The 27,032-nt window shown below is 50.0% G+C and overlaps 3 protein-coding genes across 3 annotated transcripts in view; all 3 read right to left on the bottom strand.

Annotated features, from left to right (window-relative positions):
• LOC139605206 (zinc finger protein 551-like) overlaps positions 1-27,032 on the bottom strand; it is a 390,584-nt gene that overhangs the window by 93,979 nt on the left and 269,573 nt on the right.
• Positions 1-27,032, bottom strand: part of LOC139605196 (zinc finger protein 23-like) — a 554,146-nt gene that overhangs the window by 329,757 nt on the left and 197,357 nt on the right. The window lies entirely within an intron of this gene.
• Positions 18,716-27,032, bottom strand: part of LOC139605220 (zinc finger protein 239-like) — a 135,122-nt gene continuing 126,805 nt past the window's right edge. The window contains exons 2-3 of the mRNA XM_071456571.1: positions 20,086-20,324; positions 18,716-19,931 (exon numbers count right to left, since the gene is read on the bottom strand). Coding sequence (XP_071312672.1) covers positions 19,177-19,931; positions 20,086-20,107 — 777 coding nt within the window. The 5' untranslated portion in view covers positions 20,108-20,324 and the 3' untranslated portion in view covers positions 18,716-19,176. The remainder of the gene's footprint in view (positions 19,932-20,085; positions 20,325-27,032) is intronic.

The following is a 27,032-nucleotide window of genomic DNA, read 5'->3' as shown; positions in this document are numbered from 1 at the left end:
TTTGCAAGTTCTGTTCAAACTTGCTCTCTCGCTCTCGCTGCGTTTGTTGTGTCACTGGCTCTGCTCTCTCTCTTGCTCTGCTGCCTCGCTGGCTTTGCCTGCATGTGAAAAATGCATGTATTTTATGATTGGCTTTTCGCAAATATTAAAATGAATATTATATGTCTGCTGTTAGAAAGTAATGCTGTATTAATTCTCTTAAGTACTGTGTTAAATATAGCTTTAGGTTATAAAAAATGTAAAAATAGAAACAATGCTATGTAGGATTCTTTTTTTAAAGACACGTCTGGCAGTGAGATAGCAGCCACAGGACACCTAAATCTTTCAGGGAAAAAGAATTTATTGCCCTCTTATCAGAAAAAATGAATTTCTTCCCGCCTCGAAGGCGCTGTTAGGATTCAGAGGAAGAAGGTGGCAATGTCCAGACAGAATCCTGTGTTTGAATGGAATTTATGCATCATGGATGAAGTGTATGAATATGCAACAGGCTGTTGTTTTTAAGGGTTAATCCTTTGTTAACGGGTGTCCTTTTTCGGGCTCGTGGTGCCCAGAAAAAGGTACCGAGACCTCCATAACCCTTTTTCTCTATTGTCTCATATTGTCCTAATTCAAATTGTCCAAATTATTATTACTCTAATTGTATTGCTATTTTTATAACCATTTTATTACTAATGAACTTTTACAATTTCAAAATCAAGTGATTGGCGTGTTTCACACTGCACATCTCGCTCCAGGGCTGCTTGTGCTGAACCTTTCCTTGCACAGCCCTGAGGATTCCCCCAGCCCGGGCTCCCAGCAGCTCCAGGCCCGGCCAGGAGGAGCAGCAGGGCCAGGGCTGGCCGGGCGTCCCCCCAGATGTGGCCCCCGCTGGTGGCACAGCCGGACCCTTGGGAGGCTGCCTCAGGCTTTATTGTCCACCAGCATCCCAGGAGGGAGCAGAAAATCCTCCTGCAGACGCTGATTCCGGAGGCACCCAGCGCTTCCTTGTCTCCAGGAGCTTCTGCCAAGCCCCAGTGAAACCTCGGTGCCACATTGTTCCACAGCCTCACAACGCTCTCCTGGCTCCCGTGAGGTCCCTCTGGGTCCCGCTGCAGCCTTGGCTCCATCAGGGTCTCCTGGTCTCCATCAGGGTCTCCTGGCTCCATCAGGGTCTCTTGGCTTCCATCAGGGTCTCCTGGTTCCCATCAGGGTCTCCTGGCTCCATCAGGGTCTCCTGGTTTCCATCAGCGTCTCCTGGCTCCATCAGGGTCTCCTGGCTCCATCAGGCTCTCCTGGCTTCCATGATGCTCCACTCTGTCCCAAGGGGCATCCACGGCTCAGCTTTGGAGCCCTGCAAGATCCAAAGGTTCCCCCCAAAAAACACCAGCCCAGGGACCCCCCGGATATTTGGGCTGAGCTCCCGCTGCCCAGGCACCTGCATGGAACCCAAGTGACCGCTGGGACTCCATGGAATGTCCTGGGACAAACTGTCCCTGGTCAGACAGGGGTGCCATGGAACACAGGTGCCACTGGGACACGGACACTGCCCATGGAACCGGGTGTCCATGGGGACAGAGCCGGGCCTGATGGAACACAGGAGAACATTGTCACCCAATGGAATCCATGGAACCAGGTGTCCATGGTGACACTGGAGAACATTGTCACCCCATGGAATCCATGGAACCAGGTGTCCATGGTGACACTGGAGAACATTGTCACCCAATGGAATCCATGGAACCAGGTGTCCATGGTGACACTGGAGAACATTGTCACCCCATGGAATCCCATGGAACCAGGTGTCCATGGTGACAGAGCCGGGCCCAATGGAACCTACTGGAACACAGGAGAACATTGTTACCTGTTGGAACCCGGGCTGCTGAGAATTTTGGACTTTCTGAGCTGACAGACACTGACCCCCAAGAGAACACTGCATTTGACCTGAGGCTGTGGAGAAGGCTTCCAAAATGGAATGATGGAACTGGGATTATGGGTGTGGAGTTTGAATAGAAGGGTGGAATATCACATGGTGGAAAACTTGGAGTTTAATGTTTTAGAATATAGTAATATATATAAAGCAAGATGGAGGTTTTAGGGTGGAGGCTGATCCTTTTTCTTTGCCTTCTTCACCTGCTTCATCTTCTTCTTCTTCTTCTTCTTCTTCTTCTTCTTCTTCTTCTTCTTCTTCTTCTTCTTCTTCTTCTTCTTCTTCTTCTTCTTCTTCTCCTCCTCCTTGTTTTCCTTCTCCTTCTCCTTCTCCTCCTCCTCCTCCTCCTCCTCCTCGGGTTAGGGTGGTATTGTGTAATTGGATAAAAAAGTCCCTTATGTTGGGCACGGCTGATTGGTTATTGGGTTAAAAGTAAAAATAATTTAGCTGCCATTTCTTAATTGGACAGTTTATCCTCAAAAGACCTTGCAGAGAGATAGACGGGGCTCCATTTTCACCTTGTTAGTGAAGTGCTGCAGAACTCACAGCTTGTGAGACTGTTCTAGAAACAAGAGCTAATGAACACCTGAGTCCAAACAAGAAATGCTGTCTTGGGATTTCATCCCGACCTTGGCAGAAAAGAAGCAAAAGAATTGACTATTACCCCACAGAATCTCATGGAACCAGGTGTCCACTGTTTCACGGTGCAGCCTCAGAGAGTGGTGAGACCCTTGTGTCACCATGGAATATCCTGAAACCACGGCTCCCTTGTGACAAACCTGGGCTTTATGAAACCAAGGACACCGCTGGGATGCAATGGAATCTCAAGGGACCAAGGGTCAGCTGTCAACACATCAGCTTCTCAGGAAACCAAGGCAAACACTGTGACACAGAGAGGGGCCCTCATGGGACCCAGGAGACCATGGTGACACCGTGGTGGGATCTCATGGAACCAAGTGTGAATTGTTGCAGGACCCAGGAGACCATGGTGACACCGTGGTGGGATCTCATGGAACCAAGAGCCCAGAGTTTCACGGCTCAGCCTCATGGAGCACTGGAGACCATGGTGTCCCAAGGGGAACACATGGAACAAAGGCTCCTTAGTGACACAGCAGGGCCTCATGGAATGCAGGAGATAATCCTGATGGAATGGGAACTCATGGATTCAAGGGTCCACTCTTTTGCTGCATGGCCTCATGGAATGCTGGAGACCATTGTGGCACCATGGAAACGAATGGCACAAAGGCTCCACTGTGACCCAGCAGGGCCTCAGGAACCAAGGACACCGCTGTGATACAATGGAATCTCATGGAACCAAGGTCCAGTTGTGACAAAGCTGGGCCTCATGGAACCAAGGACACAGCTGTGATGCAATGGAATCTCTGGGATCCAAGGATCAATTGTCAACACATCAGGCTCTCATGAAACCAAGCAGAACATTGTGACACAGTGGAATCTCATGGGAGCAAGGCTCTGCTTTGATCAAGTGGGGCCTCATGGGACACAGGTGCCACTGGGACATTGTCAGGCCTGGTAGGAACAAGACACCACTGTGTCAGACCAAGGCCTCATGGGACCTAGGAGAGCCCTGGGACACAATGGAACCTGATGGAACCAAGGGCCCATTGTGACACGGCAGGGTCTCCTGGAACCCCTGTGCCACTGGGACATTGCCAGGGCTGGTGCAATCAAGGTTCCACTGTGACAAAGGCAGGCCTTGTGGCACCCAGGAGACCATTGTGGGACAATGGAATCTCATGGAAGCAAGGCCCCATTGTGACAAAGCGCGGCCTCATGGAAGCCCAGTGCCACTGGGACATCTCCAGCCTTGGAGGAAGCAAGTGTCCATTGTGACACAGCACAGCCTCAAATCACAGGAGAGCAGAGGGATGGAGCCATGGAATCTTGGGGAACCAAGTGTCAATTCTAAACACAGTGAGGACTCATGGAACCCAGGAGACCATTGTGATGCTGCACTTTGTCACAATGGGGCCGTGCTTCTATGAGGATCCATGGGCCCACAATGTTCTCCTGGGTTCCAGGAGGCCCCGCTGGGTCACAATGGCCCCTTGCTCCCACGAGCCACAGCACGGTCCCCGTTGCCCCTGGGTTCTGTGAGGCCCTGCTGCGTTCTCAACTGACACTTGCTTCCATGGGATTCCATTGCGTCACAGTGGCCCCCATGTTTCCATGAGGTTCTGCTGGGTCACAGTGGACACTGGGTTCCACAAGAGCTGGCAATGTCCCAGTGGCACCTGTGTCCTGTGGGCCCCACTTTGCCAAAGCAGAGCCTTGGCTCCATGAGATTCCAGGCTGTCCCAATGCTCTGCTGAGTTCCACGAGGCTGTGCTGTGTCACAATGGACACTGAGTTCCACCTGCCCTGGCAATATCCAAGTGGCCCCTGGCTTCCATGAGGCCCCGTTGTGTTTGCAGGTGACACTTGGTTCCCCAAGATGTCATTGTCACGCCGCTCTCCTGGGCGCCCTGAGGCCTTGCTGTGTGAGAAATGACCGCTACTTTTAAAATTTTAAGGTTGATTCAACCTTGAAAAAAATTACAACAAAGGACTGAAACAGGAGAAATCACAGCACTGGAAGCCCTTCCCCACCCTGTGGCTATCAGCCACATGGCTCCTTCACAAATTGGCTGCTCCTCCTTTTAGACTTTTGGTGTTGCACCAGGTAATCCTAGCCCCACCCAAAGTCTGTCAGGTAACTCTTTGTGGCCGTCCATTGGTGGAGAATGCTTTCTTGCACCCTGACTGGAGAGCAGGTGTTGCCATGCCTGCCTTCCAGTGACAAACCTGCCCTCCCCAAATGCCCCAACCACCAAGGCCATTACAAGGGCAGGGGAAGAGGACTATGGGGGACAGATGACAATAACATCACTACACATCTTAACACACACATAGGATCTATCTCCTCACTGTGAGACCCAACTGTGACATTACTCATCTGTAACACTGTGCAATAATGGAGCCTTGTTCCTACCAGACCTGGCAATGTCCCAGTGGCACCTGTGTCCCATGAGGCCCCACTTGGTCAAAGCAGAGCCTTGGCTTAACAACTGACCCTTGTTCCCTTGAGATTCCATTTGTGAAAAACACGTTCACTCTCCTGTGAAAATGTACAAAGTTTAATAAAGGACAATGGGAGACCAGGACCATGGAGCAAAGGTTATTATGGCCGGGTGCATCTTGGCACTCAGCCAGGAGCACCCTGTTACCTTCGGGGATCCCCTGAAATACCTTTCCCCTTACATCAGCCTGGTGCATATTCATAGAGCCTCATGCATATCCATAAACTACTTTACATATTCCAGGAATGATTTTACATGGCCCCTCCTTGGGTCTGCCTTTTCAGAGCATGTGTGTTTCTTGGCTGTGGTTTTGGCTCCTTCTCTTTATCACCTCCAGGTTTTGGGCCTTGGTGCACTCTGCCTTCAGACGGGGAGTGCTGATAGTTGGCAGATCTGTACAGGTGTCCTCATCCTGGGTGCATTGGATGTTATCCCATCCAAGCAGGCAGTTTAACACAAGCACACTTCTATCAGCTATTTCACTACAATGTCTAAGCTCAATTAACAACAGAAATAAAAACTATATCTTTAGAACAAAGTTACTTTAACACCACACATATAAAATCCATTTTAATATTTGCAAAAAGCCAATATTATGATATTTATCTATAACAGGGTGAAGGAGCCCTGGCCCAAGCTCTGGCCCTGGGGCACACGGGGACGCTGCCGGGGGGTCCCTGTCCCCCTGTGCCACCCCCAGGGCCCCGGCCCCCCGTCCCCGTGTCAGGCTCTGGGGTCGATCTCGTGGAACATCCTCTGGGGGAGGCTGCGGGGCCGGGGGCGGGGGGACCCGGGGGGACAGGGGACCGCGCTGTGCACGAGCAGGGTTGGACTGCTCTGGGGGGAGCTGTGAGGGGGCCGGGGCAGAGTGACCTCCCCAGGGACCTCACACAGCCCCCGTGATGTCACACAGCCCCTGTGATGTCACACGGCCCCTGTGATGTCACACAGCCCCATTGATGTCACACAGCCCCTGTGATGTCACACAGCTCCCGTGGTGTCACAATGCTGCCTGTGATGTCACATAGCCCCTGTGATGTCACACAGCCACCTGTGATGTAACACAGCCCTGGTGATGTCACACAACCACTCTCTTATGTCACACAACCTCCATATGATGTCATTCAGCTGCTATGTGATGTCACACAGCAGATTTGTGATGTCACAGCCTTCTCTGTGGCATCACACAGCTGCTCTGTCACTCTGTGTCACAACCCACATTGTGATGTCACAGAGCCGCCTTCTCTGATGTCACACTGCCCCTGTGATGTCACACAACCACTCTGTTATGTCACACAACCTCCATATGATGTCATTCCGCTGCTATGTGATGTCACACAGCACATTTGTGATGTCACTGTCACCCTGTGATATGACAGCCTTCTCTGTGGCATCACACAGCTGCTCTGTGACTCTGTGTCACAACCCACATTGTGATGTCACAGAGCCACCTTCTGTGATGTCTGTGTGATGTCTGTGATGTCTGTGATGTCACAGCTAGCTCTGTGCTGTCACAACCCCCTCAGTGCTGTCACACAGCCCACTCTGTGCTGTCACACAGCCCCTTGCTGCCATCCCAGCTGCTCTGTGGCTCTGGGACACAGCCCCAGAGGTGCTGCTGTGACACAGCCCCCGCGGGGACATCCCACAGCCCCGGCCAGTGCTGAGCCCCTGTGAGCTCTGTCTGTGCCCTGCTCGTGTCCCTGAGGGGCCCTGGCAGTGCCCCAGCCCTGCTGGGCTGTGCACAGGAGCTGCTCCTGGCCAGAGCTGTCTCTCTGCAGCTCTGCTGCCCTTGCCAGGAGCTGTCTCTGGGCCAGGAGCCCGGCCCAGCTCAGCAGCACAGACACAGCACAAGGACTTTAATCACCCTCTGGGCCTTTGCTGCTCTTTGCATCACACCCAGTCCCTCAGAGTGGGCTCAAAGACTTCTCAAGAGCTCACATTGAGATTGAAATACTGAAGTTTCTTGTACTTTAAAGAGATCCCTGTGAGGGACAGCACTGAGAAAGTGTCCCCAGGTTCCAGGGAGAGCAGAACACTGGAGGCACTGATAGCATCTGGGGACAAACAAGGCAAAGGTGTCTCTGGTGCTGAGCAAACCTGGATTTGTTTCAGGAATGTAAAGGGCCAAGGCCTGAGCCCCAGGGCCTGGCCAGGCAGATCCTGTCCCTCCCTCCTTGCTCAGGGCTCTTCCCGGGATGGGCCCGGGAATGTGGGGATGGGCAATGCCAAGGGCTGGAGCGTGGGGCGGCCCCTGCCAGGCTGCTGAGCAGGGACAAGGAGGCAATGAGGCCCCAGGCCTGCAAGGGTCACTTGTCCCCTCCTGGCTCAGGCCCAGGGCCAGCAGCCATGGCCAAAGCGCTGCCCAGGTTGGCTCTGTCAGGGCTGTCTTGCAGTTGCTGCCCATCCCTGTGCCCTGTGCAGCCCAGGCTGTCCCACGGTGTCCCTGCCCTGGCCTCTGTCCCTGCAGGCTCTGGGCATCCCCCGGCTGCCCCACCTGGCTGGGCCCTTCCTTTGCTGACAGCTCTGCCTCCTGCCTGCCCCTGCCTGCCCACACAAAGCCTGGGGCTGCTCCAGGCTCCTGCTGGGGACGTGCTGCACCACAGCCCTGCCCTGACAGGGAAATTCCTTTCTCCTGCAGCCACTCTGGGCCTCCCCAGCTGCCCTTGGCGTTAATTCTTTCTCTCTCTGGCTGTTTTCCACTATGTCAAAAGGATCCACTATCCCTGAAATCGCTCTTTAAACACTCTCATGGCTCTGCTCCACTGTCCTCAGGCTCCACCCCACTGAGCACAGAGCTCCTTTGTCCCTATACAGTGCTCATGGGCCCTAGGTCTCCAAACCCCCCCTCCTTGGGACATCTCTGGGCCGTCTCCAAAGTTTTTCCAAATGAAAACAGTCAGCTCAGGGTCTAAAGAAATCACCAGAGGACAGGGCCAGCTCGACCTGTCTGTCCTGGCTACTTTTGGGAGCAAAACTTTTGGCAAAACTTTTGGGAGCAGTCTGGGAGCAATCCTTGGATATACAGAATTTGGGAGGCCAAATTCTAATTTTGGCCATGGTCCCTGGACAAGAAGGCTGGTTCTTTTCCATAGGAATGAAGGAACAGAGCCCCAGTGTTTCAGGGGCAGATGAGAGGTGACCACCAGAGGCCAAGGCCAGCCAGACCTGGCAGGTTTTGTTTGGTGAGATACCCTTGCAAATAGGAATTATTTTAGGGAGAGTACCCCTTTTGGCAATGACCATCTGGAAAGTCAGACAGCTCTTTTCCATAGCAAGGAAAGCAGAGAGCCCCAGTGCTCCAGGAGCTGATGAGAGGCAGCCCTTGACATGCCAAGATCAGCCAGAGCTGTCAGGTGGCCCCTGGGAGGCCAAGCCAGCCAGAGCTGTTCCATGTTCCTTGGGTTCCATGGGGTCCCACAGGGTCCCAATGGTCCCTTGCTTCCATGGGGCCCTGAGGTGTCATAATGCCCCCTTGGTGACACCAGGCCCTGAAGGTTGGAATGGTCTCCATGGTTCCATCAGGCCCCACAGAGCCACAATGGTCTCTGGGTCCATGGAGCCCCTCTGTGTCACCATGATCCCCTTGGTTCCCTGGGCTCCAGTGGTGCCACAATGATCCCCTTGGTTCCATGGGCTCCAGTGGTGCCACAATGATCCCCTTGGTTCCATGGGCTCCAGTGGTCCCACAATGATCCCCTTGGTTCCCTGGGCTCCAGTGGTGCCACAATGATCCCCTTGGTTCCATGGGCTCCAGTGGGGCCACAATGATCCCCTTGGTTCCATGGGCTCCAGTGGGGCCACAATGATCCCCTTGGTTCCATGAGGTCCCCACAGTGTCCCAGGGATCTCCATGGGAAGGAAAGAACCCAGCCCCGCTGTTGCAGGCGCAGCCACCAGAGGCCCAGGCCAGCCAGCCTTGATGGTACTGTCAGATTTTGCCTGGGTGCAACCCTTGGATATTGAGAATTTCAGAGGTGGAATCCCAGTTTCAGACATGGACACTGGAGGAGAAGGATGGTTCTTTTCCATAGGAAGGAAAGCACAGAACACCGGTGGTGTCTCAGGGACAGATGAAAGGTGGCCATCAGAGGCCAAGGCCAGCCAGACCTCTCTGTCCTGGCAGCTTTTGTCTGAAAGCAACCCTTGGATATTGGGAATTTGGGAGGTGGAACCCCAATTTCAGCCATTTCTGCATGGATAAGAAGGACGGTTCTTTTCCATAGGAAGGAAAGCACCCAGCCCCAGTGTTTGGACAGCAGGGGAGAGGCAGCCCCAGGAGGCCAAGGGCAGCCAGACCTGTCTGTCCTGGCAGCTTTCACCTGGGAGCAATCCTTGGATGTACGGAGTTTTGGAGGGGGAATCCCAGTTTTGGCCATGGTCAAGATGGGTGTTTTTGCCCATAGGAAAGTAAAGCACAAAGTCCAAGTGTTTAGGAAGAAGATGAGAGGTGGCCACCCTCAGGCCAAGCCAGCCAGCCCTGTCTCTCCTGGCACCTTTTGTCTAGGGGCTTTCCTTGGACATTGGGCATTTTGGAGGTGCAATCTCAGTTTTGGCTGTGGGTGCCTGGACAGGAAGAAGAGTTCTTTTCATAAGGCAGGAAAGCACCCAGCCCCAGTGTTTCAGAGGCAGATGAGGGCCAGCCCTCAGGAAGCCAAGGCCAGCCAGACTTGTCACTCCTGGCAGCTTTTGTCTGGGAGCTATCCTTGGGTATAAGGAATTCCAGAGGCAGTTGCCCAGCTTTGGCCATGAGTGCCTGCTTGATATGGAGGTTTTTTTCCCACAAGAAATAAAAGTGATAGTGGAGCCCTGGAAAATGTTAAAAATAGTCTTTGAAAATATTGGGCTTTGTGTTTTCTCAGGTCACTGCACCTGCGTAAGCAGTATGATAAAAGATATAATTGTTAGATGTAGTGAGTGTTTAGTAATTAAATATAATTATTATATGACCATAAGAAGAATTGTGAGAAACTGTGTTGGAAATTTAAAGGGGGCTATGTTTAGCTGAAATCTGTGTATACAATAGAGCAATATAGGTTTAATAATTACATGAAAGTTATGTAATGATAGAGGATAAAACAGGTTCACCTTGAATGTATGGTCGGAATCAGATTTGGGTGGAAACTACCCCGATTCCCAGAGCTCTTGAATAAAAATCACCGCATATAATCGCTGATGTGATTATGTGTTTCTGAACGCTAACATTTTGGCGACCCCGGATGGGACCCTGCGGGTGCTGCTGAGCGAGTTTCGTGACTCGACCACGCTCCAGCCGGCACCGAGGGATTCTCGGGGAGCTCGATCGGCCGCGACCGCTTCTGCCGCTCGCCACGTCCCCGGGAGAAAGGTAAGGTGCTTTTTACTTTGGTTTGGGTGCCTGCCAATGAGATGCAGCGAAAGCTACGCTTGGTTGGGCTAAAGGAATTCCTGCTGGTACAAGCCCAGGCGCCGTTCCATAAGACAATCGCGAAAGCGTTGCGGGTTCGGCAATTTGTGGTATATTTGGAAGGGAGAAACTTAAAGGGATTTTGGGCGGCAACACCTCTATCCCGCAAAGTTCTCCTTTGGGGTGCTTACTAGCACATTGGAAACAGGATAATTTTGGGGAAGAATTACGTAAAGCTAAGTTGATTGATTATTGTAATACATGGTGGCCAGAATATGCCTTGGAGAATGACAACAAACAGCCAAAATACGGGACTCTGCAATATAACACTATTTCGCAGTTAATGTCGTTTTGTAAACAAGAAGGAAAATGGGATGAGGTTCCGTATGTTGATTTGTTTTTCTATTTACGGGCAAAGCCAGAATGGCAGGATGAATGTGGATTAATGATGGTTAAAACATCTGCAAGCAATAAGCGTGGGGTTTGTGAGGAACGTTGTTTAGAACACTTGGCGTTGAAAGAAAGCCTGAGTAGGGAAAATTAGACAGATATTGATTTACAGGTAGCTCCAATAGGAACAAGAGAACCTAACCCTATCCCACCTGTTCCATCTGTCCCTATCCCACAGCCTGCTCCTACCCCACCTAGTCCTGAACCTGTCTCGTCTAGTACACCCTTCCCTCTTTATTCTCCTCTCCCATCGTCACCTGATCCCTCTTCCTCGGAAGAGGAGCAAAACCTAACTGTGGTAGAAAGGAGAGAGAGAGAATCAATGATGGGGTAGCCCACAGAACCAGGAGTGGGTCTAACCTTGCCCCAGTTATGGATAGAAAAGACATAGGCAGACAAAAACGGACTGTAATTGCCCCCTTGCAACAAAGTGTAGGAGTGGAAGGGCCAGTATTTATAAAAGTGCCTTTCTCTCCTGCAGATTTAGTTATTTGGAAACAATCAGCCAGAATTCATAGAGAAAATCCTGATAAAATGGCATGAGTATTAAAAATGGTTATAAAAAACTTAAAATCTTGACTGGGATGACATACAATAATATGTATATTAATATATTATAAATATATATATAATTATATATAGTATATTAATATATCTAATATATTTATATTATATACTTTGATGGATACTACTGAGAAAGAGATGGTACTTAAGGCAGACAAAGAAAGGGCAAGAGAGGACATCAGAAATGGACTCGTAACAGGGAATTTAGATGAGAATTTCCCAATTGAGGATCCAAATTGGGACCCTAATTTATTTTGCGATATGGGGAGACTACAGAAATATCAAGAGTGGATCCAAATAGGAGTTCAGAATGCTGTGCCCAAAACTATAAATTGGTCTAAACTATATGAAGTTCGGCAGGAAGAGACAATGTCCAGACTTGAACAACCAGTTTCACCAGGGCAATCAGTGCCAGCAGGTTACCAAGGGGATGGTTTTGGGGGAGTATACCAGCTGACTAGACATAGAGCCAGTAGAACAAGATCAGGAACCTCTTATAAATAAACAATTAGGACATAAAGAGGTCAAATTTCTAATAGATACAGGAGCTACTTACTTGGTATTGAATGATCTGCAAGGACAAATTGGGGACAAGGAAACAACAATAGTCGGCGCTACAGGGAAAGAGGAAAAACGGCCATTCTTGCAACCCCTAGATTTGTGTTTTGGGAACAAAGTTATAACACACGAATTCCTATACGTACCTGAGTGTCCAATTCCGCTTTTAGGGAGAGATTTGCTAGCAAAACTTGATGCGGTAATAACCTTTGAAAATGGGGAGCTTATAATGAAAATATCTGAATCAAAGACGGGACAGATATTAATGATCAAAGAAAAACCTGTTCCCTCTATCCCTAGGGAGGTAGGAGATGCAGTGATTCCCTCTGTATGGGAGACAGATATACCAGGGAAATCTAAATTGGCACAACCAGTGCATGTAGAGTTAAAAGAAGGGGCGAGGCCTCTACAAGTCAAACACTATCCCCTAAATCCAGAAGCATGGCAAGGAATAAGTAAAGATTATTGAGAAATTCTTGAAATACCAAATATTAGAAGAATGTGAATCAGAATTGAATACACCAATATTTCCAGTAAAGAAGCCAAATGGTGAATATAGATTAGTGCAGGATTTGAGAGCAATAAATAAAATAACAAAGGACATTTCTCCAGTGGTAGCAAATCCTTACACATTGCTAACATCCGTAAAAGAGATATATAAGTAGTTTACTGAAATTTATTTAAAAGATGCCTTTTTCTGCATCCCCATTGACAAAGAAAGTAGGAAACTGTTTGCCTGTGAGTGGGAAAACCCAGGGAATGGGAGAAAGACCCAGCTCACCTGGACACGATATAAGAATTCGCTGACCCTATTTGGAAACCAACTGGCAAAGGAGCTGGAGATTTGGACCGAGAGTGGGCAAGTACCAAGAGACCAATATCTGTGGTTGCAGTATGTTGATGATATACTAACAGCTACAGAAGAAAAGGCAACCTGTATAAAGGTAACCATTGAGATTTTATATTCCCTGGGAATGGGAGGTTATAACGTATCCAGAGGAAAGGCACAAATTGCCCAACAGACTGTGATCTACCTGGGATGTGAAATTTCACAAGGGCAACGAAAACTAGGCACTAACCGTATCCAAGTTATTTGTGCTATTCCAGAGCCCCAGAATCTACATGAGCTGCGAGTCTTCCTCGGGATGGCAGGATGGTGTCGCCTGTGGATCATGGACTATGGACTGATTGCGAAACCCCTGTGTGAAGCTCAGAAGATGCAGCCATTCACCTGGGGCAAGCCACAGAAAGAAGCCTTCCTAAAATTAAAGGAAGCACTGACAACTGCTCCAGCATTAGGCTTACCTGATCTGTCTAAAGATTTTCAGCTGTTTGTCCATGAAAGGCTGCGCCTAGCACTAGGAGTCCTGACCCAAGGTCTGGGAAGCTGGAAAAGGCCGCTGGGCTACTTTTCCAAACAACTTGACAGCATAAGTGCCGGGTGGCCTCCATGTCTGCGGGCAGTCGCAGCCACTGTGATGCTGATACAAGAAGCCAGGAAGCTCACGATGGGAAGGCACATAGATGTCAATGTACCACACATGGTAACCACTGTCTTAGAGCAGAAGGGGGGCCATTGGCTATCCCCAAGCAGGATGATGAAATTCCAGGTAGTCCTGACTGAGCAGGATGATGTCACATTAAAAACAACTAACCTTTTGAATCCAGCTTTGTTCCCAGGTACCACAACTGAAGAAGGCCCATTAGAGCATGACTGTGTGGAGGTAATAGAGTACACCTACTCAGCAAGAGAAGACCTGAAAGACGTCCCACTAGAGCAGCCAGAGTGGGAGCTGTTTACAGATGGGAGCAGCTTCGTGGAAAACGGAACCAGATACGCTGGGTATGCGGTAACAACAGTCAGTACAGCAGTGGAGGCAAAGGCATTACCACCAAATACATCTGCCCAGAAGGCAGAACTGGTTGCTTTAACCAGGGCACTAGAATTAAGTGAAGGGAAAAAGGGAAATATCTGGACTGACTCAAAATATGCTTTTGGAGTGGTGCATGTACACGGAGCACTGTGGAAAGAAAGAGGACTATTGTCCTTCTCTGGGTATGCACATTAAACATCAGGATGCAGTCCTGCAATTGATAAAGGCAGTACAAAAACCTGAACAAGTGGCAATCATACACTGTAAAGCACAGCAATCAGGAAACTCCAAAATCTGTGAGGGAAATCGAAAGGCAGACTGGGCAGCCTGACAGGTTGCTCGAGAGGTGCAAACAACAATGGCATTGATACCTTTAAAGCTTAATGTATCCCAATTCAATTTGCCTCCAGAACCAAAATATTCAGTAGAAGATGAGAGACTGGCACATTTGCTAAATGCACAAAAGAATTCAGAGGGATGGTATGTGACTGCACAAGGACAGATAGTGGTACCCCCTTGATAATGAGAGAAGTTCTACAAATTAAACATAATGGATGTCAGTGGGGAGCAGAGGCATTGGTAAAATTGCTAAAGCAGAGTTTAATTTCGGTATGTATGTTAACAATGGCAAAATCAGTAATGTCAAAGTGTGAGATCTGCTTGAAAAACAACCCAGTGGCAAGGCGACAGGGACACCTAGGAAGAATTCGGATAGGAATAGAGCCAGGAGACTATTGGCAGGTAGATTTTGTAGAACTGCCAAGAACTCGAGGATACAAATACCTGTTAGTGGGGGTTGACACATTCTCTGGGTGGCCAGAAGCCCTTCCCTGTCGCACCAACCAAGCAAAGGAAACAGTAAAGTGGTTACTACAGGAGATTATTCCCAGGTTCGGGGTGCCCCTAGGGTATCATCAGATAGGGGGCCCCATTTCATAGCTACAGTAGTAAGAGAGGTAAGTAGATTGCTGGGGATAACTTGGGACCTCCACACACCGTGGAGACCCCAGTCAAGTGGACAGGTAGAGAGGATGAATCAGACACTAGAGAGGCAAATCAGTAAAATATGCCAAGAAGCCAAATTGCAGTGGCCCCAGGCTTTGCCAATAGCACTGTTGAGGATTGGGATAAAGCCTAGGAGTGGGATGTCAGTCAGCCCTTATGAGACATTGTATGGGAAACCATATGAATCTCCTGAGCCTAACCCTAATGTGCACGTCACAGGAAAGCAGGAAGTGTATAATTATGTTCTGTCTCTCGGGAAAACTTTAGCTCAGCTCCAGAGCATCCTCGTGTGGAATAGACCGCTGACTCTCGAGAACCCAGTTCATAACATACATCCAGGAGACGAGGTGTACATCAAGAACTGGAACGAAGAACTGCTGAAAGAAAAGTGGAGAGGACCCCACCAGGTACTGCTGACCACCTTTACAGCAGCCAAAGTAGCCGGTGTGGACCCCTGGATTCACTACACCCGAGTGAAGAAAATCCATCCTGGATCACGGCCTGTGTAAACTGTGGAACCAACAAGGCTGCAGATAAGATGTGTTTAATCACTTTGAGAATGCTATCAGTAATTGTGCCAATGTTATGGTCATTAATGTCTTTGGGATGTGAAATGCAAAAAGATCAACTAAACACTCTTCATTCTAGAATGAAGAGAGAGGTACAAACAGAAACACAGGTGATAAAGGTTTCTAATGCAGTTTGGGCTGAGAATGTAATGATTGCATTAGTCAAAGACTTTGCCAAATGCAAAACACCTGTAGAATAACTGCCTGTCTGCCAATACCAAAGGCAGCAGGAGACTCAGTAAATTGGGGAATCATAACATCAAAACTACCTGAAATACAAAAGAACAAAACAATTGCATGCAAACAGGTACCTGAGTCGAGGCAAGTAATCAAGGAAACTTGGGAGAAAATAGGAACATGGATGAAACCCATGGGCCAGAAAGACTGTATTCTAAGTGATGGCACACTAGGAACCCCTATGGGAGAATCAGGAGGCATCACACAATGGCAATGCTATTTGCCACACTATAAAAGATTATAGAAAATGTTACAGAAACCACTCTGGTATGGAAGTGTGAGGCCAAGGATCAGAAAGATCAGACAGAGCCTTGGGACAGTGCGTGGTCTGTGAGTATCCTTCAAAGATTCCAATGTATGGCAAACACCCCTTGGTGCATTAAGTGGGAAGGCCCCGAGAATGAAACAGATCCAGCAGTAACAAACACTGCCACCAGCAGCAGAACGAGGGCAGACCAAGTAAGTTGGTGGGCATGTAATAAAACTTATGACTGCACTTCAGATGATGCAGAGATAAAGCAGATGCCACCCCTGGCAATAGCCCTAAACACTGGCTGTGCTTGCAGAGGGATCAAACATAAACAAGGCAGAGTGAATTATAAAGCAGTTGTAGGATGTACCAGGAGTACAGTCCGAGGTCCAGGACAATTTCTATGGGCAGCAAGCGATGGCACCTGGACAACACATCTGCCTGTAGATGGGAAAGTAAAGGAAATTACTTTAGGCCTCCCAACCTCATGTCCAATTTGGAAAAAGTCCCCATTTAACGGAAAACATGAACTTGTGCAGATAAGAGCAAGACGAGAAGTTCTAGACAATGAAATTCCAGATGACACTTGGCAAGAACCCTCTGGTGGAGTGAAATTTGGGTGGGCCCGAGAGTCTTTGCTTGGTCCTACAGCAAACTATCAGAGTAGGGAGATGCTGTACAAACTTACAGGTCAGGTAGATAGACTGGCAAGAGTCACCCGGGAAGGATTTAAAGAATTAAATGTACAATTACAAGCCACCACAAAAATGACTTTACAAAATCGATTAGCCTTAGATTTGTTACTCCTGAAAGAGCATGGAGTATGTGGATTTTTAAAGGGACGGGTTGGTCATTGCTGCATTCACATCCCAAATGTAACTGCAGATGTAGAATGTGACATCAATCAGTTGAAACAAATAGAGCATGAAGCACAAGAAGAGCAAAAGGATTTGACTACGACCTGGCTAGGCAAAATCTTTAAAGGGTTAGGGTGGAATGTGAGTTCATGGATTAAATCTATCGAGAGTGTGATAATCTTACTAATTGTATTCTTAGCAATTTGGTTAGTTCACAGCATCTTGAAAGGAGAGATACAGAAGAAAACATCCTGGAACCAGAAGATAATAAAGGCTCTGACACGAGATCCACACCCACCATCTTCTGGTTCTCCAGTGTGTGACAGCATCCACGACAACGTTTACATCAACCATGGACTTGAAGAACGTCAAGAATAAATTGAGAAATAAAGGACTGTATCAAGTGAAAACATTTACACCTATAGTGAAGTGAAAATGCTTTCCAAGGGGGGAGAATGATAGTGGGGCCCTGGAAAAATGTCAAAAATAGACTCTGAAAATGTTAGGCTTTGTGCTTGCCAGATCATGTGAAATCGCACCTCCGTAAGCAGAACATGATAAATGATATAATTGTTAGATGTGATGATTGTTTAGTAATTAAATATAATTATTGTTTAACCATAAGAAGAATCGTGAGAAACTATGTTAGAAGTTTGAGGGGGGCCACAAGGAGCCCATGCTTGGCTGAAATCTATGTATACAATAGAACAATTGAAGTTTAATAATTAACATGAAAGTTATGTAACGATAGAATATAAAAACATGTTCATCCCAAACCCATGTCGGAGTCAGATTTGGGTTGGTACCCCTGACACCCAGAGCTCTTCAATAAAAGCACCTGCATAGAATCATTCTGGTGATTATGTGTTTCTGAACGCTAATATACCCAGTAAACTGTTAAACCCTTCCCAGCTGCTGTGCATGAGGGTCTATGAATATGCACCAGGCTGATGTAAGGGGAAAGGTATTTCAGGGGATCCCTGAAGGTAACAGGGTGCTCCTGGCTGAGTGCCAAGATGCACCCGGCTGTAACAACCTTTGCTCCATGGTCCTGCTCTCCCATTAAACTTTATTAAACTTTTTAGATTTTCACAGGAGAGTGAACGCATTTTTCACATTTTTGAATGGTTGAAGTTTTTTCATTTTTCACGGGAGGCAGTTTTGAAGAGCTGCAAGTGGCCAATCTGCCTGCAACAAGGACCATTCCACGGGCTCTTGTCACCTTTCCCGACACGTCTGCTGCAGCTCATGGAGGGTAAAGCCCTGGAGGCTCCTTATGGGCGGTTATGGACGATTGCAGGCAGCGCCTCCATGCCCTGGATCAGCAATGCCCCCTTCTGGGAACCCCCACGTTTCCAGTTTCTGTGAAACTGCCTGTGAAAAACACGTTCACTCTCCTGTGAAAATGTAAACAGGTTAATAAAGGACTTTAATAAAAGTTTAATGGGGGACCAGGACCATGGAGCAAAGGTTATTACGGCCGGGTGCATCTTGGCGCTCAGGCAGGAGCACCCTGTTACCTTCGGGGATCCCCTGAAATACCTTTCCCCTTACATCAGCCTGGGGCATATTCACAGACCCTCATGCACAGCAAACTTTTCCCCCAAACTAGTTTACGTTCCAAGAACTCGATGACTAAAGTACTTCAGATGAAAAATATCTAAAGAAACTAACATGCAATCTAACAGATCTTAGTTAAACAATGCATATTACAAATACACTAAACACAAAACCAAACACCACTATAATTTCTCAGACATTTCAACCAAACAATTAAACTTTAATAACATCCTTAAGTACTCTTGAAAAATTAAAATTATTTTTAAAAAATTAATTGTGTGCGGGTGGTTTTATTTTGATATTGGTTTTTGGATTGTTTGGGTTAGATGATTTAAAAAATGGGACTTTTATAAGAATTGAATCAGCTGAGAAGGTGGCACTCTGCAAACAGAAATGACTGAAAATGAACGGGACAGAATCAGTAACTCGGAAAGTTTTATTTGCTACCAAATATAACCCACACAATCCCCATCCCATTGCTCCAAATTGAGATCCCACTTCTCCCAATTTCCTTCCAACCCCATCTCAACTTGACAGCTGTGGAATGGAGTGAGTTTGGCATGGGATTGAGTTTTTTGAGGAAGGAACAAGCAATCTGAGGTGGAATTGAGCCCTTTGGGGTTAAAATTCAGTTATTTTCAGTAGAATATGAGTGGTTTTGAGGTGACTGTTCCATCCCTCTGGACTTCTGGAGGACAGAGAGATGGAGAAGAGAAAAAAATTAAGGCCAAACCAAAGGACAAACAGCCAGGTGTGTTCCCAACATGGATCACAGGGAATGTGAGTGACCAGGGCTGTGCCCAAAGTGCCTCCTCCAGTGGGGGATGGAGCTGCAGCAGCGCACGAAGCTCTTCCCGCACTCGGGGCACTCGCAGGGCTTCCCTTACCGGTGCCTCCGTTGGTGTTTGGTCAAGTTAGAGCTCTGTGAGAAGCTCTTCCCACACTGGGGACACTCGTAGGGCCTCTCCCCAGTGTGGATGCGCTGGTGAATGATGAGGTTGGAGTTGTACTTGAATCCCTTCCCGCAGTCAGGGCAGCGGAAGGGCCTCTCCTCTGTGTGAATCCGATAGTGCAGGAGGAGATTGGAGCTGGTCAGAAACCTCTTCCTGCATTTATCACACTCGTAGGGCCTCTCCCCAGTGTGGATGCGCCGGTGCCTGACGAGGTTGCAGTTGTGCTTGAATCCCTTCCCACAGTCGGGGCATTGGAAGGGCCTCTCCTCTGTGTGACTCTGATAGTGCAGGAGAAGATGGGACCTGGTCTGAAACCTCTTCCCACACTCCCCACACTCGTAGGGCCGTTCCCCAGTGTGGATCCTCTGGTGCACGATCAGGGTGGAGCTCCACCTGAAGCTCTTCCCACACTCCACGCACGTGTGGGGCTTCTCCCCATCATGGAGCTGCTCATGGAGCACCAGCTCCGAGCTCTGCCTCCATCTCCGGCCGCCTTCCCGGCCCAGGCTGCCTCTTTCCCCCTCACATCCCCGCCATCGGCGTTTGCAGCCCCTCCTCGTGCGGCATCTCCGGGCCTTTTCCTCCCCGTTGGCTTCCTGCGCCGTGGAGCCGCTCAAAACGGCCTCTGCCACCAGGTTCTGCCGCGGGCATTTGTCCTCCCTGCTCTCCATGCTCAGCTCCTGCTCTGGGCAAGGAAGGACAAGGACAGCATGGGATTTGCCTCCGTGCCACAGGCAAGGGCATCGAGATCCCCCCAGGGCTGTGCTGCAGCTGGGGGCCCTGCTGGGCTGGGAGATGGAGCAGCATAGAAGGGAAAGGGGCACTGACTTCCTCCTCACCTGCCTCAGTGTCCCGGGGCATCTTCCTCTTCCTCACAGCCTCCCAGGGGTTGGCAATGGGAAATCCTGGTTTGGGGAAAACAAGGGATGAGCACGTTTGTAGGAGCGTCGGGGGTAGCGCGGTCGGGATGGACGGAGACGAGAGATCTCTGCAGCCAGGTCGTGGAACTTGCGGTTTATTGCAAAGGGCCTGGGTGCAGGGCCCTGCTTGGAGCTGCCAGCCACAGCTTGGAGCAGGCCTGAGAGAAGAGAGGGAGGGAGAGGATGAGAGGGTGAGAGAGTAAGAGGGTAAGAGTGTAAGAGAGTAAGGTTCCTGTTACAATACAATAATTCTTCTTCTGTGTTAAATATTCTATTTTTCACTAACCAGTCCAGTACAAGATACAAATCCAATAGCAATTACATACAGCCTATAAAAATCATTACATCACCATACTGTAATAAGTAGCAATATATTTGTTCATTAATTAAATCAATAGCTAAATAATTATACAATATAAAAGCAATAACTAAATAGCTAAAACTGCTTGATTCTTAAATGTGCAGCCACATATGGTTGCTTGGCTTGCAGGAATCGTATAGTGGTTTGGGAATTCCTTGGTAAAGATATACACGATAAGGAAAAGTTCACCCAGAGGTCACAGAGGAAGGCTCTAACAACAGTTCCTAAACTCGCAAGAATTGCTTAGGCTTGCAGGAATCGTATAGTGTTCTGAAAATTCCACTGTAAAGGTACGCCTTATAAGGAAAAGTTCAGTCAGCGCTTAAAGAGGAAGACTTGGAGCCTTCATCCCACGACCACCAGAAGGCAGAAAAAGACCCCCTAGCAACTGAACGAGCAAGCGCAAAAGACAGACCACGTCATCCCTGGACCCAGGAGAAGAAGGCAATGAAAGGTGAACTTTGGGGATAGGAACGGCGCGAGCCTAGAGGAGCGGAGACTCCCGGCCGCCCAGCGCTGAACTTTGCTTGTTCTCGCTTGCAAAATAATAAAAAAAAGTATGATCCTTAAATCCAGTGAAATCATTTATCACCATACTGTGTTACATTTTAAACCCCAAAAACTCCTCTTTGGAGCCCTTCTGCTGAGCTAGTAGGGTCTGCTCTGACCCTTGGACCTGTCTGCAAGCAGAGGGAATTGTTTCATCAGAAGAGGATTACCTTCAGTCAGGCCACACCATTGTTTTCCACTTGTTCAGTATCTAAGATATCTAAAAGCTTGCTTTCATTCCAATCTTGCTTAGAGCTCCTATACTCTCAAAAGCTTTTGAGAATATAGAAACTATAAGCAAGATTGGAATGAAAGGCCAGACAATAATATTTATAAGGCTTTCCTGTTTCATCTACCCCAACACACGTTGAGTTTGAAGATCTCTCTGCCCAGGTACATCTCTAGTCCGGCCATGTGGGCTCCAGAAAAACCTCCCAAACACCAAGATTCAGCCATGAAAAAGCCTCCCAGGGGTTGCCCGTCCCTGGTCCCTCCCCTCTGGTGTTCAGGGGTTCCCCCCTGTCCCAGCTGCTGGGGTCACACTTGGATTGGGGGTCCCCCTTCTCCTGGGTGCCCGCCCTGCCCAGGCTGCTGGCAGTGCCAGCAATGCCAAAAGCTCCCCCCTCTTGGCTCTCCCCATTTCGGGATGCCGGGGCTCTTTGGGCTCCCGGGCTCCCTTCTCCCCTCATTCTCTGCTCTGGGCTGCAGCGGCTCCAAGGAGTCCCCCCTGCCCCTCTCCAGGCTCTTGAGGCTCCCGCCAATGGCGGCGCTCCCCCCTCTCTGGCCTCCCCACTTTGGCCTCCTGGGGCACACAGGGCTCTGCTCCTCCAGGCTGCCTCTGCCGGCAGCCGCCACCGCCACCCCCCGATGTCCCCCCGAGGGGCCTTTTCCGCTCAGCCTTGGACTTCTTCATTCTCCAAACATCCCCCCAAAAACCCAACCCAGGGACCCCCCGGGATATCCGGGCCGGGCTCCCCCTCCCCGCTCACCGGAGCCATGGGGGGGGGGGGGGGCGATGATCCCACAGGTGGGGGCTGCGAATTCAGGCAGGGATCGAGACCGCGTGGCTCCCTCGGCTCAGCCTTGATCCGCCCTGGTCCCTCCTCTTCATCTTCTTCCCGCTCCTCCTCTGTCCTATCTCCACCTCCCTCTCCTCCTCCCCCCTAACCCCGCCTCCTTCCCTGCTCTTTCTCCTCCCGCTCCTCCTCTTCCATCCCCCCTCCTCCTCCTCCTCTGTGTTATCCCCACCTCCTGCTCCTCTTCCATCCCGCCCCTTCCATTCCTTCTCCCCCTCCTCCCCCCTTACCCCGCCTCCTCCTCCCCCTCCATCCCTGCCCTTCCCTCCCTCCTCCTCCTCCCCCAGCAGCAGCCACACCCTCGGTGCCCCGTTCCCGCAGCCCTCGCAGCCCGCGGCAGCAGCGGCCATGGAGCCGGGCCAGGTCGGCATGGGCAGCGCGGGGCTCTCGGCTGCTCCCAGCCGCTGCGGGCGGGGGGAACCCGGCCCGGGCCAAAGGAGAGGCAAACTGGGCAAACTGGGGGCACATCACAAAGCTAAGGATGCAGCAGAAAATGGAGCTGAAAGAGTTATGTTAATATTCACTCCAAACGAGGAAAAACTGGAAATTCCAAAGTTTAGGGAAGCCGAGAAAAAAGAATTAAACAAGATAGGAAATGAACAAGATAAATCAGAGTAATAGAAACTTCTACATGGAAGACAATTACTTAATAAAATGTGCTTACTAGGAAAAGATTAGAAGACGTGCATCAGAAACCCCACTGGCGTACTCAAGCTTTGTGTGATCATTTTTTAAGGAATTTTGGGTGCACTGGGATTTTTGGTGTATCAAAGCAAGTCACTGAAAGATGCTTAATTTGCCAAAGGATAAATAAAAAGGTGATGAGAAAAACAACATTAGGAGGTCATGAGTTAGCTCGTCGACCATTTCAAAATATCCAAGCAGAAGTTTAGATTTGTTAGGTTCTGGATTTATTTGGAAAAAAACCCATTTAATCTAGAAGAAAGAGAAGATGCCATATGTTAGACAGGAGATTTTAGGAGAATAAAAATCTTTGAAGTATCAGAAACACCCGAGGAAAAAACCAAGAAAATAAAAAGGGGAAATGAAAGGGAGGGGAACAAGAGGAAAAGTCAGAAAGAGAGTGGGATCCTCTGCAGCTCTTGCCCCCTCCGTTGGCGGCCGAGGCGCCTGTCCCGGGTCCCGGCTCGCTGCCCGCCTCAGCTCCGCCTGCCCCGGTTTCCATCCCAGGTGCGGGCTCACTGCCCAGGGCAGCTCCACCTGCCCCGGCGCTGGCGGTGAATTTGTGTGCCCTGGCCCCACTACCCGGCCCGCGGCCGCTCTGCCGGCCATGCTGGGCAAGATGGGGTTGCTCTGTCCTGCCGCGTGGGCCGAGGTCACCGCGCCGACCGCACCGAGGGCGGGTCCCAGCCATCCCATCCCCGGCTGCCCTGCCCGTGCCAGCTGCGCTGGGCAGCGCCGCCGCTGCTGCCGGGGTCTCCCACCTGCCTTTTCTCTGCCGGGAGCTGCCGGATCAGCCGCCAGAAGCCATGTGGGGGCTGCCCACGCTCCGGCTCGGCCTCCACGGGAAGATCCCCCTCTGGCCATTCCGGCAGCAGACCCTGCCCACACTCCCACCGAGCCTCGGCGGGATATCCTCCCCTGACCCCTCCTGCTCTGAGTTACGTCCCCTTGGTAACCACAGCTCCGGCTGTTCAGGGAAAATCCCTCTCTCTACAGGAAGCACCTTATCGAAACACTAGGAGCTCAGTTAAAAGGCAGCCCTCTCCAAATTCTTTCCCAAAACACGGGAGAAAGGCTACAGAAGGTAAAAAAGTGAAAGAGTTAGATGAAGGGATTGCTCTATTGCCGTTAAGAGAGGTTCCCATGGCAGGGATGCGCTGCCCCGCCCCGCGGGAGCCACCGGCGCCCCTGCCGGCCGTGCCCGGAACTGCACCCAAGGGGAAAGCGCCGCAGCCGAAAGGCCGGGACCGGCTCCGGGCTCTGTTTGTTGTCACTGCCGGAGCTGTTGATACACACTACTATTATTATATTATACACACTAGTAAAGAACCGTTATTCCTAATCCCATATCTTTGCCTGAGAGCCCCTTGATTTCACTATCCTAAAAATTAAGAGGGAGGGGGTTTGCATTCTCCATTCCAAGAGAGGCTTTTTCTTCCTTCCCAAGCAGACGCCTGTCTTGTAAAGCAAGACAAGCACCCACAGGCACTGAGGGGGGCTGCAGGAGGGGCAGAAGAAGGCCCTGCAGCACTTGGGCACAAAGGCCCAGCAGGTGAATGCAAGAAGGGAGCAGCAAAAGGCCAAGCTGAAGGCAAAGGCCAGGGCAGAGCTCCTACAGCCCCTGAGGGATCAGCCCCAGGGCCCAAGGGGGCCCCAGCACCCAGGGCACGGCTCGGCCACAAGCACCCGGCAGAGGCATTGCCCTCCTCGGCAGGGCACAGCCCACCCAAACAGCCCCTGGCAAGGAATCAGGGCTCCGGCTGCAGGGCACAAGGACACTGCAAGCAGAGACAGCAGCACCCTCAGGACCAGCAAGTCCAGCCCGTGATGGACATGGATTGGCAGGGCTGTCACAGCTCCCATCACACCAGGGACCCTCCACACTGGAGCCCTTGAGAACATTCAGGTGGGTCTGCATTGAGAGGAGGCATTTTCTGATGGACACAGGGGCCTCTCAATCTGCTCTGAATCTTAGACCTAAAGGGGAAAATAGTAAAGGAATATTTTAATTTTTAAGGGAATGAGTGGGAAAGATGAGCAGGTATGATTTGTTCAACCACTATTAGAAGCTGTGGGGGATAGGTTTGAAATAAATTTCTTTTTCTTCTTCCTGTGATTGTAATTAACTAGGAAGGAGTTTGAGAGCTGGATTTTAATACTGTAAAAAGGGATACAGAGGCTAGTTCTGTTGTACCTCTGTGTCAAAAGTCTGACAAGGCCTATGCTGAAGTGAACCCAGAAGTGTGGGCAGCCCCAGGGAAATACAGAAAATTAGATATGGAGCATCTACAAATTAAAGCAACCAGGACAAGCAACTATCCTGCCAGTCAACAAACTGGATGGATGGACACAAGGAGGAAACACAGAATTTTCAAGTGTTAAAATTAAGATTAACTGAGGCGAGTGGCCTGGGCCTTCCAGACAGGGAAAAAGAATTTGAATTATGGGTGGACGTTAAACAGGGTCTTGCCAAAGGAATTCTTGTGCTAAAATGTTTAACCCAGTGGCCAGAGAGCAGCCTCATTGTCTGCAGAATTGTGCAGCCACAGCTTCCGTGGGAGCAGAGGCCTGAAAACTGATGACAACAGGAGGATCTCCTAGAGTTCAAGTCTGGCATCAAGTTAAAGCTTTGACAACCAAAAGAGCCTCTAAATGGATGAGCAGGGCTCGGTTATTACAGTATGAAACTTGTTCAGTGGCACAGGAGGATTCAGAACTGAGGACAGGGCAAGGGTTTAACCCAGCCTCCTGTTTGAACAGCCTGGAGAGGGGCTGGCAAGGAACCCAGGACTGCACTCAAGGGACAGAGCTCCCGAGCCAGGCTGGGAGAGATTGATGGGACATTCCCTGGCCTGAGGGAGACAATGTGTTTGTGGATGGCTCTGCAAGGGCAGCAGAAGGGAAAAGAGCTACAAGACAGGCTGTTATTAAGGACGGGGAATCAGACAAAGCGCAGGTCACCGGCCCATGCTCAGCTCAACCCAAGGAGCTGTGGGTGCTTGTAAGAGCCTGGCACTGAAATGCCCTGAGCAGGAAGGCTTCAAAATCTTCTGCTGACACCATGGCACCTAACAGGGGGCAAAAGCAATTCTGACTGCTTCAGCAAGCACTGGATCACTTATTAACCTATTTCTAAAACAAATAATTCAAAGATAATGGATTGTGGAAGCAATAGATTCAGATGGGGAACTCATTTTACAGGAAAGACCCTTCGGGGGGTAATGGCAGCTTTAGGAATACAATGGGACCTCCATAACCCCTGGCAAGCCCAGAGCTCGGGTTGGGTAGAAAGAATGAATGGGGAAATAAAGAAACACCTTTGGAAGCCGGAGATAGAAACCAAGATGCCATGGGTACAGCTTTTGCCATTGGCTTTGGCAAGAAAAAGAGCCAGACCCAAGGCAGATATTCAATTATCTCCCTTGGAATTCATGTCTGGAATTCCTTACCTGGGCAATTCTCCACCTAGTGCAGGGTGGAAATAAGGGATGTAAATTTAAGGCAGGCTGTAGCCAGGATCCTGTCTCCTGTGGAATCTCTCCCGCAGGAAGCTGGGCTGGCACAGAGCCTGCCCTGGGACTTTGCTGTTGCCAACACCCAGCCAGGCCATCGGCTCCTGCCTAAGGAGTGCAAAGCAGCACCACTGGTGGCCAAGGGGCCCACGCCAAGTGTCCCTGAGGCCAGAAACAGCCGCCAGCACAGCTGAGCACGGGGGGACCCCTCAGCCTGGCCTCAGGGGCTCTGAAGCCCCGGAGATTTGCACTTCCCGCCTGCAGCAGGACCATGGGAGCCGCCCTGAGCCTGCCCTGAAGGCAACGCAGCAGCAGCCAGGGCTCCACAGCGGGCCAAGCCCCCGGGCCTGCCCACAGATCCTCTGCTCAAACCCTCGGGAATCCTGGCCACCCTCCCCTGGCACCTCCAGCCACTGCGGCCAAGCCTCGCTGCCGCTGCTGCAGCTCCAGCGCTGGCTGGGCCTGCACTGCCACAGCTGCTGGGGAGCACCGCGGCACAATTCCACCCTGGGGCTCACTCACACCCACACTCTGGGCTGCCTGCGACTGCACTGCTGCAAAATGTACCCATCCTGCTTCTTTTAAATCTTATTTCTCTGCTCAGAAAGGTTTCTCTACTCAAAGGTTTGCCTTTAGGAAAGAAATTTTAAAGGTTTTATTTAAGGGGTTCCCAGTCTGTTCGGA

This window comes from Agelaius tricolor, unplaced genomic scaffold (genome assembly GCF_023055355.1).
Source record: "Agelaius tricolor isolate 1412-34295 unplaced genomic scaffold, bAgeTri1.0.p SCAF_61, whole genome shotgun sequence".
Classification (NCBI taxonomy): domain Eukaryota; kingdom Metazoa; phylum Chordata; class Aves; order Passeriformes; family Icteridae; genus Agelaius; species Agelaius tricolor.
This window is presented reverse-complemented; position numbering and strand designations above follow the sequence as displayed.